This window comes from Chrysochloris asiatica, unplaced genomic scaffold (genome assembly GCF_000296735.1).
Source record: "Chrysochloris asiatica unplaced genomic scaffold, ChrAsi1.0 scaffold00588, whole genome shotgun sequence".
Lineage (NCBI taxonomy): Eukaryota > Metazoa > Chordata > Mammalia > Afrosoricida > Chrysochloridae > Chrysochloris > Chrysochloris asiatica.
The window spans coordinates 326,677-340,608 of NW_006409106.1; the positions used below are offsets into that span (position 1 = coordinate 326,677).

At 36.7% G+C, this 13,932-nt stretch overlaps 1 protein-coding gene across 3 annotated transcripts in view; it reads right to left on the reverse strand.

Moving 5' to 3' along the window:
• LIN54 (lin-54 homolog (C. elegans)) overlaps positions 1-13,932 on the reverse strand; it is a 109,819-nt gene that overhangs the window by 76,228 nt on the left and 19,659 nt on the right. Inside the window, exons 2-3 of one of the 3 annotated variants that reach the window (XM_006877752.1) lie at positions 9,050-9,102; positions 2,957-3,080 (exon numbers count right to left, since the gene is read on the reverse strand). In XM_006877752.1, the coding sequence (XP_006877814.1) occupies positions 2,957-3,080; positions 9,050-9,070 (145 nt within the window). In that variant the 5' untranslated portion in view covers positions 9,071-9,102. Of the gene's footprint in view, positions 1-2,956; positions 3,081-8,401; positions 9,103-13,932 lie in introns of all 3 variants that reach the window. The other 2 variants (XM_006877750.1, XM_006877751.1) reach the window with 2 other exon arrangements.

Here is a 13,932-nt window from a genome sequence, read left to right on the forward strand (position 1 = left end):
GTGGTTCAGAGTTCTGGGACCATCCCCTGAGCCTGCTTGGTCGGGTATTCTGTGTTGTTGTTGGTGGAGCTCTCTGCTACATGTCCACCCGATCCGCCATCTTGTTTGTTCTGTACCCCTAAGTGTACTTTTAACAACCATTAGCTACAATATAAAGATGATAAGCTCTCACTGTCATCAGATAACTCAACGAACTTCAGTAGTTTCAAATTTAGCTTATATGAGTTCAAACAGTTAGTTAAAAGTAGAATTTATCCCTCCAAACCAAATTTAATGCCAAGAATGCTAGTGAAATTTAATTGAAGGCTATCTCATGCATTTTGGTAGGGCTGATAAGTCTGACTACATTTAAAAGGTGAAGCTACAATTATAAATTATATATTATAAAAGATACAAAGAACTAGCAATAATATCCATGATAATCAAATAGAAGATATATTTAAGATAAGGTAGACAAGGTAGACTCTTGACATTAACCAAAACTTCATTCAGACACTTCTACAAACACTACTAATGCTTAGCACACAATTTTCAATCATAATTTAAAATTTTAAGGGATTCTCTCAAATTCAAGGGCAATAAAGAACATTGCTTTGAAGCATTCCTCATAGTTAACCCTTCTCCACCTGCCCAAGGTCTCCCAGGGGGCTGTTGGTTCCTTCTTATCTCAAATGCATCTTGATCTTGTTTGCTTTCAGTCAATTTCTTGAACCAGCACCAAATCAAAAACCTTTCAAATCTTTCCTCCAGGATATCTGACTCTAGAAAGAACTCTAGAGACCAGACCCCTAAACCATCACAAACATTCTCTACTGAGGGCCAAAAAGAAATAAAACACTCACTTACCCAACACCACCTTCAAACTACAATCTTTTCCCAAATGCTGAAATGAGAAGCCTCTCTACATATAATTCAAAGCCTGAGGACAATGAAAAATCACTGCTATTGACTTAGAGTTACCTGCTGTTGTACAAATTGATCAAAGAGGGCAGTTAGATGATTTTAATATCTACTCAGAGTCCTGATATGGTACTGTAGGATAAGCAATGTACTGTTAACCACAAGATTGGTGTTTCAAACCCACCAATTGCATCTCAGAAACTTTATACAAGGTCTGATATGACTTGGAATCACCTGGAAGGCATTTAACAACAAAACAACAATATATACCCAAGAAAACTTAAGCACCCTATGCAAAAACACATTCTGAGGATGCGTAATTAGTATCTGAAAGTTTTTCACCAAAAGTTTGTCATCCAGAATCGCTCCAACAGGCCTTTCTTGTTGTTAAGTCCTGCTGGGTTGGTTCTGACTCATAGCGACCCTGCATAGGGTTTCAGAGGAGTGGCTGGTGAGTCTGAACCACTGACTTGCAGTGGAATGCATCTCCTACAGTGCCATACCAGGACTCAAACAAGCCTTTCGCATAATGGAAATCAGAAATGATCTTGTAACTGATAAAAAGAGTAAAGTTATTATAGCTCTGAATTAAAAACCAGTTACCACAGTCAACCCTTCAAGATCAAAAGGGCAGCATTTACCTTAGGACACAATTCAGAAGGGTTATGAAAGAAGGTGGAATGGAAACAAGAATCATGGAGGAAGCAGGATAACTGATGGAAGGGATTGCAATCATTGAGATGCAATGAAGTATGTTATTTGTTGAGTGTCAAACTGATGATTTGCTTGATCAGACCATTATTATTTCTAGGGGGAAAAGAATCGTCAGTATTTACAAGGAAGAAATAATGATGGACCATGGATTCTAATGCTGAGTAAGGAAGGATTTAAGGACAGGAAGGAGGTGATTGATTATTAATTAGAAAGTGGAAGGGTCAATAAATTTCAAAGTCAAAAGAATTGCTAGATTGGGAGTCCAAAGACAAAGGTAATAAGCTAAGGGATAAAGAGGATGGAACTCTTGAAATCAAGATTATTTGTGATGACAAATTTTAAAGTACATAATGAAAAAGGACTGAGCCACTCTAAGGAGTTTACTAATAAAAATAGCTAAAATTTTCCAAGACAAAGGTAAGATAAGGGATAAAAAGATAGAACACTTGAAATCAAATTATTTGTGATGACAAATTTTAAAGTACATAATGAAAAGCAATTGAGCCACACTAAGGAGTTTGCTGGTAAAAATAGCTAAAATTTCTTATAATTTAAGTACTATCACTAGGCAATTTTCTATTCACAGACAACTGCATACTGTTGTTGTTTTAAGTGCCGTCGAGTTGGTTCTGACACATAGCAACCCTGTATAAGGTTTTGGAGGAGCGCCTGGTGAGTTTGAACCACCCACCTTAAAGTTCAAATCAACCTTGCTGTCAAGAGCTTACCCTACAGCACCGTACCAAAAAAAAAAAAAACAAAACCAAAATCAAACTGAAATCATTAAATGCTCCACCATATACTAGCTGAGTGTGTCTGTTTCTGAACTGGTAAATCAGGTTGTTATTAGTACTTGCCTCATAAGATTGCCTGAGAATTACATCTAATAACTAAAAAAAAAAAAAAAAAAAAAAAACCGAAATCATTAAATGCTCCACCATATACTAGCTGAGTGTGTCTGTTTCTGAACTGGTAAATCAGGTTGTTATTAGTACTTGCCTCATAAGATTGCCTGAGAATTACATGAGTCATTATAAATAAAGAACTTAGAACACTACCATGCACCTAGATGTTAGCTACTATTCCTAGAATCTACTATTTGCACTGTAAAAGTCTACCAAAAACTAAGGAGACTTACAGGAATGGGCTGATTTTGAGATAAGGCACTTAGTTTGAAACACACATTTAGTAAGTGCAACACTTATTAACTAATTTGGTTGATAATAATAAGCTATATAGACTTGCTGTACTAAAGCATTTTAAGGTGGGAGAACAGGCTGTTTTAAATCTACCTAGCAGAAAAGATAAATGTACAGCATAATAAACCATAAGGAAATACAACCTGCAATGACTGGTGGTGACACTTGAGTTGTCTGTCCTGTAACTGCTTTACTATTAACTGGTTTTGCAATGATCAGCTTCGTGATTACTGGACCAGAGGTTGGTGTTCGAGGCTTCTTAGCAATCTGAAACATACAAATAACTATGAAGACCATTTGTATGTTTGATAAAATACCCATTTAGTCAAAATTAAACAGATCACATACACAAAAGTATATGTGAAAACAGCATACTTGACAAAATACATTTTACTTAGGGTTTACATTAAAAACATTTAAAATATAGCCATTCTTCAAAACATTAATATGATCAATACCCTTAAGCCCACACATAATATTTTTGTATTATCTTACAAATTCTTATTTTTTGTTTCTAGATTTAAATCTTATTTTTAGTTTCTATACATGTAAATAATAAAAAGTAATATTTAATAATAAGCAATATTCTTTTTCCAAGTAAACTATTCAGTAATAAAAAGGTGGAGCAAAGCTATTTAAGAAAGTTGTACAGCACAAATAAGGAAGTCATCTGTAGATAAAATTATTACAGTCACTGGAAGCAAAATATAAACATAAAAGATAAATTTGTGATTACATTTTCAATCTCAGACCTATGCCACCAGTAGGTACAGGAAAAATCAAACAAGTTAATGTCCTCTCATACAAAGAGACAAGTTTGGTTAGAATGTTTATTCTAAAGGCAAAGACTCTGAAATACTATTTACTAAAATACTGTTACAATACAATAAAGTCCTTCAAGGGTGGGTCTATACTTTATTCATCTTTGATCAGAAATTGTATGTTGACTGGCATTGTTGACCCACCCTAAAATTTTTCACAAATTAAGCAAAGTAGAGTTACCAGTATTTTCAGGTTAAAATTATGGAAGTATGCAAAGTAAAAGCTTCCTCTAAAAGAAAAATTTAGCTATGATAAAAATCAAACTTTTAGGAAGTACATTAAATATTATCATTTAGCAGATATAGAAAATAAGACTCTGAATAATGTATTTATTATCATGACAACTTCAGTGATAGAAATTCATATACCAGAAGCTGTAACACAACATAGATTTAGCTAAATATCAGTTATTTGTGCTCAAATTATAAACTGAAATGAAATAACACACTTTTTTGCACTCAGAATATTAGTTTCTTACCTTTAGAACATAGCACTGACAAAAAAAATATAAATTAAATGCAAACCACTTTTTAAAACACTAAACATGGAGAATCCTTACTATATTTTAAAATACTCCGCATATAAAACTATTACATACCCCCCAAAAATCTATAATTACACTTTAAAAAGTTGATACAACTCAGGGAGACATACAGGCAAAATATTTCCCAAATGCACATGTAGTTATAAGAAATAAGTTAAATTTTCAGTTAATTGTTCTTGTTGTTGTTAAGTGCCATCGAGTCGGTTCCGACCCATAGCAACCCTGTACAGGGTTTCCGAGGGTGTAAATCTTTACGGGAGTAGAAAGCCTCATCTTTCTCCCGCGGAGCGGCTGGTAGTTTCGAACCGCTGACCTTAAGGTTCGCAGCCCGATTCGTAACCACTACGCTACCAGAGCTCCTTTTTTCAGTTAATAGTATTAGTAATTTCAAGAGGTGGAAGTAATGATGTTCTTAGAAATCCAAATAACCTTAGCTAAAAAGTACACATTAAGAGCTTAAGGAACCTTACTATTTTTAACCATTTTCACAACAATGTGACTTATAGGAATACTTACCAAGCAGGAAAAAACTTAAAACAATAAAGCAAAATTGCACATTAATTATTTAAATGTACAACCTCATCTTGCCTTTGTGGTTGTTTCTTTAGTGGAGCATTGCTGAAAATAACAATTTGTAATTCCATTAAAGAAGCATGAATTTTTGCATTATGAATGCTTGTTGCAATTGTTGTTAAGTGCCATCAAGTCAGTCTGACTCATAGAGACCCTGCATAGCATTTCCAAGAAGCGTCTGGTGAGTTTGAACTGCCAACCTTGCAGTTCAAACCAACCTTGAGGTCGAGTGCTTATCCTATGGTGCCACACAAAATTACTTTATCAAGTAAAATAAATCATAAAGGATCATTTTAAATAATTTTATCTAATTGGCAGATTAAGACAAAAATACATCAAAAAAGGAAATTTACAAAGGAAGTAGTCAAACATGCCATCAAATAATACATTCAGGCAGTTTATGGCATTGTGTTAGATTTAGAAGAAAATAAGGGGTTACACTTTTCTGACTCCTAGTCATTTACTATTCTATTATAGTGGGTTACGCATTGGGCTGTTGTAGTTATTGGTGGTGGTTATGTGCTGTGGAGTCAGTTCCGACTCACAGCAACTCTGTACAGGGTTTCCGAGGCTATAAATCTTTACGGGAGCATCTTTCTCCTGCGGAATAGCTGGTAGTTTCGAACTGCTGACCTTGTGGTTCACAGGCCGATTTGTAACTACTATGCCACCAGAGCTCCTATTAAGAGTGCCATCAAATTGTTTCCGACCCATAGTGACCGTGGATGGGTTTCCGAGGAACGGCGAGTGAGCTTGAACTACCGACCTTACGGTTCAAATCGACTTTGCAGTCCAGCTCATTAACCCACAGTGCCACACCAGAACACAGTTGACTACTGACTGCAGAATCAGCAGTCCAAATTTATCAGTCGCTCCAAGGAAGAAAGAGGCAGCTTTCTGTTCTAATAAATATTGACAACCTCAGAAATCCTACATGAGATGGAACCGACCTGATGTCAATGATTTTCTTATTATATATTATGCACATAAAACACAGAAAATGCTCAGAAACTTGTAATTAAGTGTAACTATATTGGTTTGTTATTGCCCTGGCCTCAACTGTCATCTTTCCCTTAAGAAGGGTCTCCTTCTTCCACCCTTACCGACTTACTGTCTATGCTCTAACAGTCTTAACACTAATTAAAATTAAGACAAAGCTATGGACTGTTTAAGGAGCTCTGGCAGTATAGTGGTTACAAGTTAGGCTATTAACCTCAAGGTCAGCTAGTCTGAAACTACCAGCGGTTCTATGGGAGAAAGATGAGGCTTTCTGTTCCCATAAAGATTTATAGCCACAGAAACCCTATACAGGGTTGCTAAGAGTTGGAACTGACTTCACACTACCACCACCACCCCCAAGGACTGTTATTGTTAATGTGTACTTCTGAGTCAGTACCAACTCATAGGAACCTTGCTCAGGGTTTCTGAGAGCAGCTGGTGGGTTTGAACTACTGACCTTGCAGTTGCCAGTCCAATGCTTATCCTACAATGCTACACCAGGGCTGATTAGGTAAAAATATCACATATACCATGTAATACTAAAGGCAAATATTCTAGTACCTAAAAAAGATAAATAGGTAACTTTTTGGTTCCCCTCCCCCCCCATCTGGGTACATCAGAGCTTTGCAGATTACTTCTGAATTGGAATGATCTGAGTTGTCTAAAAATAACTGAACACATAGAACAGTATTTGAAATGAAGTTTGTTGGGTTTTTTTTTGCTGTTTACTAGTAGTACTTATATATAGATAGATGATAGATAGATAGATAGATAGATAGATAGATAGATAGATAGAACCAAGATCTATAAAAGTTAATAGTAAATTATAAAAATTAATCCCCAGTGTTTATTTTTATTAGTATTTAGGGAGTCCTTGTGTAGCACTGCGAGTTAATGCACTGGACTGCAAAGTTAGTTTGAACTGCAAGGTGGCAGTTCAAACTCACCAGCCGCTCCTCCGAAACCCTATTACACGGTTGCTAAGGGTCGGAACTGACTTGATGGCACTTAACAACAACACCATTTGGGGGATTATTGTAGAAAACTAGAGGACACAAGTACACTGGTCATTAAATTGGTATGTATACACTGGATATGGTATCAGGAGGGATCAGTCCCTGGAGAATGACATCATGTTGGGCAAAAGACCAGTGAAAAAGAGGAAGGCGCCCAACAAGATGGTGTGGTACAGCGGCTGCAACAAGGGGCTCAAACATAACAATTGTGAGGATGGTGCAGGGCTGGGCAGTGTTTCATTCTTTAGCACACAGGATCACTGTGTGTCAAAAATAAGTGGATGGCACCCAACAACAACAACAACAACAACAACAACACATTGTTCTTGCAAATGAAAAACTGACAATCTGGTTTATGCTTTCAGTATCTGGTAAACCAATAAAAACAAGTTTCAAAACTGATAAAAATCAAGCTAAGGCCAAGATGCTTGATACTGATTGGATATCTCACTCAAGAAACCCTCATCAAAAAGTAAGAAGAAAAAGGAAACCAGAGATAAGTGGGATATGGTAATGAACAAGAAAAGGGCACTAAAGAACATTTAACAATAGCAGAAGGGACATGGGCAAATCACAAGATTTGAGAAAGCTCTTAAATACAATGGAAAACTATTTCTAATTCTTTTGTCAGTACAGTAATGAAAACATTACTTCCAATATCAACTGGAAGTAGACAGTTCCTCAAGCCTTCTACTTCCTTATATACCTGTTTTACTACTGCAATGCATGCCTTCTCCCCTCTTCAAAGAGGCAATTCTTTCAAACAAAGAATGCATTTGTATTCCCTAGTCTCAAGTGGATAATTATATTTCTGTAATGATAACTTAAAAAGGTCTACTGGACCATGAAAATCTGGGAAGCATTTAATGAATTCTCTGATAATCTTCTATCTTAGGATCCTATTCATACTAGGAATAGGTCACAGTTTGAAGGATGCTCAGTGTTTTGAGAATAATACTGGGTACTTTTACTGTACATTTCATCTTGGTCAAATAGCCATTTTATAGCTAAAGTCACAAACTTAAAGATAAGTAAGCCACCCAAAGTTTCATAGCTGGTAGAGCAACAGAGGGAACTCATAGGCGATTGAACTCTATAGAACATATGTTCCTATAGTTCCTACAGACAGTTCCAAGGCACTGTCTTTTCCATATTGCAAATGTGAATGATGGCACTAAATAAGAAATTCCAAAGACATAGACCACACTAGCTAATATGCATCATTACTGTTTCTCAGAACAGCAAAGTTTTCCCACCTTGGCCAACTGTCAAGTGAAAAGAATTATCTTAATGATTTTTTAGAAGTCTAGCAGCAATCCTGGCATCTTAATCGCTACAAATCATTCTTGTAATCAAACTATCACTAAAAATAAAATGGTCTTTAAAAGGAGTAGAGGGCTATGCAGAAAATAACTAGAAATTTAACTAAAATTTTGTTTGCTGTAAATTCTCTGGCAAAAATTTTCATACGCAATGGGCATATCAACCTTTACAAAACCCCACAAAATTACTAAAAGCAACAATCAAAAGAATTCAGTAACAACAATGTAATCAATCATCCTGCAAACACAACTATGAATCAATTTAAATTTGTAACATGCATTTGAATTTAACAAGCCCCCTTTTTCTTTTACCTGTACTGTTTTTAACTGTTGTGTCTGTACCACAGAGGGCTGAGTTGTAGTATTAATCAGTTGACTTCCTGGGGTCAATGCTGAGACGCCAATGGCAGGTTTCACCTCTGGCCTCCCTCCAATGGTAACTACTTTAATTTGTTGTGGTGGTAACTTTGCATCTCCTGACTGGGCCTGAGTTGTAACTTTCTGAGTCTGGGGTAGTGCTAAAACAATTGGTGAACCAGACTTGCCCAAAGTTGTTAAAATTAACTTCTGTCCATCTGGTTTAAGGGTCTGATTGCCAAGTTTAAGATCAGATGTCTGTGATACTTTGTTTAAAATAATCTGATTGGCTGATATAGTCACAGGAGCCTGAGCACCAAGTTTCTGAAGGCCACTTGGAAAAGCTGGTTTCACTGTGGTATTAGAATCTGCTTTAGTAATTGTGGTTTTCACTGCAACTTGGTTAGTGTGGTTACTGTACACTGTGATTGGTTCCGTGGAAATGGGCGTGGCTGTAGAGTCACCAGTAGAATTTATGTTGACAATTTCTTCCAGTTCTGTCTCCATGGGAATTGGGGATGAAACAATAACAGCCTCAATACTATCATCATCCACTAATGTTATACCAGTGTCCATTATCTCCTCTGGAAGCAAACTATTCACCTCAGCTGGCACCACCTCCATGATCGTTCTCCTGCTAGAAAGCTGATCAGGCACTGCAATAAAAGTTGAAAAATGAATAGGTTACTGGGTTTCAAAACAGATTTAAAAGAAATAAAATTATTCAAGACAAACACAAGTGACATTTTAAAATAATTTAATGAAGGCTATTCCTGATGCTTACTTGAGTTGAATAGTTTTAACATAGCCTCAACATTCTAGTATCTGAAATAAAGTCATAATGGACCCAAAACTAGAAGCAAACATTTTCATCTTCCCATGTTCCAAATATATACTGCATTCAGGCAATGCTAAGTCATGTAATTATAGGAAATCCCTTTCCAATGCCTGCTAATAAAACCTTTTAATCTTTGATGTGTCTGACCATCTTTCTAGTTATTTATGTGACACACACCACCACACTCCCATGAATGCTCCCAGCTCTTAAAAGATTTGGAAGACTGCTAATTCACACAAGGAAATAAGGACTTACATGTGAACCTGTAACAGAAAATATCCAGTGCACTAGGTATTAATGAGGGTATTAAGTTGTTGTTAAGTGTTTTAGAGTCAGTTCAGATTCACAGCAACCTTATATAGGGTTTCCAAGGAAAGGCTGGTGGGTTTAAACCACCGACTTTGCAGTTAGCAGCCTGGTGCTTATCCTATAGAACCACATCAGGGTAGTATACTACTAATGGTGGTGGTGGTGGTGATTATGTGATATGAAGTCAATTCTGACTCAGTGACACTGTATAGGGTTTCTGAGGCTGTAAATCTTTACGGCAGCAGAAAGCCTCATCTTTCTCCCATGGAGTGACTGATAGATTCGAACTACTGACCTTTGGGTTAGCAGGCCCGCACATAAGCCACTATACTACCAGGGCTCTTTACACCATTAAATCTATTGAATACCCAAATTAATGTTAAAGGAGTTTCTAGAGCAATCCATCTCAGCTACCACAGGTCAAATGGCTTATTCGGCCCAAGTTTGATCAATTAGTTTCTTATCAAGGGCGTCTTTTTTAGAAAAGAAGACTCATAAACCTCCTCAGTAATTTAAAATGTCAAATAGAGAACCATTTCAGAAGTGTGCGGCAAAAAATAAATAAATAAAAAGGTAATAAAAATAAAGCAGACTAAAAATAAATAAATAAACAAAGCAGACTATGGGCAAATCAGAAAGCAATACTTTTAGCCAAATGTTATGTAAAACTTCCAATAAAGAAATCACTACCATTATCTTCACAAGTGACAGAGAGCACATAATGTTCATAGCTGACTAAACAGCAATGCTATTTACCCAAAGAACATCAAAGATGCATACGAATCTAATAAGTAACCTTTTTTTAATGTAAAAATGCAATAACTATTCCAAGGTGAAAATAAACAGATATGAGTAACAAACTAGAATCATAAGCTTTATATAAATATGAATACTAGCAGGAATTAAAGGAGTTCTGGTAGCGTACTGGTTACGAATCGGGCTGCGAACCGCAAGGTTGGCTGTTCGAAATTACCAGCTGTTCTGCGGGAAAAAGATAAGGCTTTCTGCTCCCAAAAAGATTTACAGCCTCGGAAACCCTGTACAGGGTCGCTATGAGTCGGAACCGACTCCATGGCACATCACAACAACAGCAGGAATTAATTATTGTTACCGGTGCTGTAGGATAAGCACTGGCCTACTAACCAAAAGGTTGGTGGTTCAAACCTACCAGTTGCTCCTTGGAAACCCTATACAGGGTTGATATGAATCAGGACTGACTCTTTAGCACTTAACAAGTGAACACTTACTATGAAACAGTGATGCTATTACTTTATTTAATCCTCACAACAACTATTAGACAGGTACCATTATCAATCCCATTTTACAGTTGAGGAAACTTCAAAAAGTGAAATAATTTGCCCAAGGTCATACAATTAGCAAATGGTGGAATTAGAACTCAAACTTTAGGATACCAAAGTCCAAGGTTTGTATTTTAATCACAAAAATTATATTATCTTTAATTTTTACCACTGGCATTTAAAAAATGGAGAAAAACGTAACTACTACTTGATAGGCGTCCCTGGGTGGTGCCAACAGTTAAGCATCTATTTTTCATATATGTTGTTCTGCTCATATATATAAGCTCAGTTATTAGGAAGAACATGTCATGTTGCTATTGTTGTGTGCTGACAGATCATTTCAGACTCATAGCAATCTTATGTGGGATTTCTGAGAGTGGTTGGTGGGTTTGAACTGCCAACCTTGCAGTTAGCTTCTCCCACCTCAGTGTTGCACTAAGGCTCTTTTCATTTGTGCTTTTAAATTTTATTTGTTAAAGAACATAAAGATTACAAGAATAGAAATCTCTCCTTGAACTAGGAGCAAAGCTCAAACTTCTAACAAAAAAAGGTCTGATTGGTTTGGTCATTCCCTATACAGCATGAGGCACACCAGCTGTGCAGTATTCTGGATCTAGTACACCTCCTAAACACCTGAGCAGACTAAAGATAACATCTACATCTGTTCAATCAGGGCCACATGCGGGGAAAACCCTCAAAAGGAGATATGGACATGGCAGGCAAAGGTTTGACTGTCCAGCTGAATGAATCATCATTCTAATTTTATCCCTCAGAAATAGAAGATATGCACTAGCACATGCAACATTGTCATCACTGTGTTGAGGACCACATCAAGAAAAGAGCGAATGCCATATTTGCACCATTCACAGGGCAAGACACTGAAGAGTTTCGAGTTCACCTCACCTATAAAGAAGGTGATCTGTCAAGTTATGGTACGGAAAAAATCCAGATCATACAGTGCATTCCCTATGCCTCTAATATTTTATGTATAAAACAAAAGTCTAAAGGTACGTTCCTTTAGCTTTTTGCCCTTACAGTTGAACATGGTTAAAGAGTTTAACCATGGTTAAAGAGTTTAACTCCAATGAGTGTTAGGATTCACCCCTTTCAGAAAGTCTAATGATTTCTAAATTTGTCTCAAGTGTATTAAGTTTATAAAATCTCTCCAAAACAGCACCCCATCCTCACTTCTGGAATCCTGGTGTGGTACTATAGGATAAGCACTAGACTGCTAACCACAAAGTCAGAAGTTCAAACCTACTAGCTACTTCTAGGAAACATGATACAAGGTTGCTATGTGTTGGAAGCAACTTGACAGCACTTAACAATAAATCATCATTTCCAGAATCCCTGGGTGGCAGTGGGTTTTTGTTTGTTTGGATGGTGCAAATGGTTAGCTTGGCTTGGCTGCTAACCAAAAGGTTGGAGGTTTGAGTCTACCCAATGCACCTCAGAAAAAATCCTGGGATCTACTTCTGTAAAATCAACCAGTGAAAAACATTATGGAGCTTAGTTCTCATCTGACACACATAGGTTTGTCATGAGTCCAGAACCAACTTCATGGCAGCTAGAAACCAAAACCAACACTTACACTGCCCTAGGTATTCTATTGCAAGACCCAAGTTTTATTCATTCAAGCAGCTCTTAACAATCAGAAAATATTTTATTAATTTATAGTCTGAATCCCCTCCCCTATATGTTCAAAATGCAAAGTCTATCAGGACAGAGACTCTTCTGTCTTGATTACCACTGCAGTACCTATTCCCAGTGCTGAGAAGCCACTCACTGCCACTGAGTCGACTCTGACTCATAAACAACCCTAGAAGACAGAGTAGAGAATCACCCCAAAGGATTTCCGAATCTGAAAATCGTTACAAAAGTAGATTTTCCCTCTGCAGAGCAGAGTTGGTTCAAGCTACTAATCTTTAGGTTAATGTGTAGAACACAACAGGCACACGATAATCTCTTCATATAAATCTGACTGCCTAGTCACTGAAACCCTGATGAACAGCAGAGGAACATGTTTGGCCACAGAAAATCTTAAGAATAGTAGTGGAACACTGTGAGCACCAGAATACTGAATATTGAAACACATTGTCAGATATGGTGCTGGAAGATGGGCCCTTCAGGTTGGACACTAATCAAAATACAACTGGGGAAGAGCTGTCTCCTCAAAGTAGAGTTGACCATGATGACACAAATAGAGTAAGGCTTTTGGAATCTTAATTTGCTTAATTCTCAAAATGAGGAGAAACAGCTATAAACAGGTTAATAATTAGAAGATGAAATAGATAAGTATGAATCTACAAAAATTGGAAGTTGTCAAAAAATTAAATGGAATGCATAAATATTGATATACTAGGCAGTATGAGTGAACTGAAATGGATTGGTATTGGATATTTTTAATCTGACAATCATATTGTTTACTATGCCAGGAATGACAAATTCAAGAGGAATTTCATCATCAAAATCTTTAAGTACAATGTCTGCAATAAGATAATAGCCATACACCAACAAGAAAGACTAGTTAATACCATACTATTCAAATTTACGCACCGACCACTAATTGAAATTGAAGAATTCTACCAACTTCATCAGTCTGAATTGATCAAACATGCAATCAAGATGTACTGATAATAAATGATGATCGGAATGCAAAGGTTGGAAATAAAGAGAAAGGATCAGCAGACAGAAAATATGGCCTTGGTGATAGAAACAATGCTGGAGATCGCATGATAGAATTTTACAAGACCAATGACTTCTTCATTATAAATACCTTCCTAAAATACCAAAGAAGACAACTATGGAAAAGTTCACATCATCAGCCAAAACAAGGCCAGGTGTGGATTGTTTAGCAGACCATCAATTGCTAATATGCAAGTTCAGGCTGAAGTTAAAGAAAATTAAAAGAAGTCTACAAGAGCCAAAATGTGACCTTGAACATATCCCACTTGAATTTAAAAATCATCTCACAAACAGATTTGATGCACCAGGCACTAATGACAAAAACCAGGGAGTTGTGGAAAGACATCAAGAACATC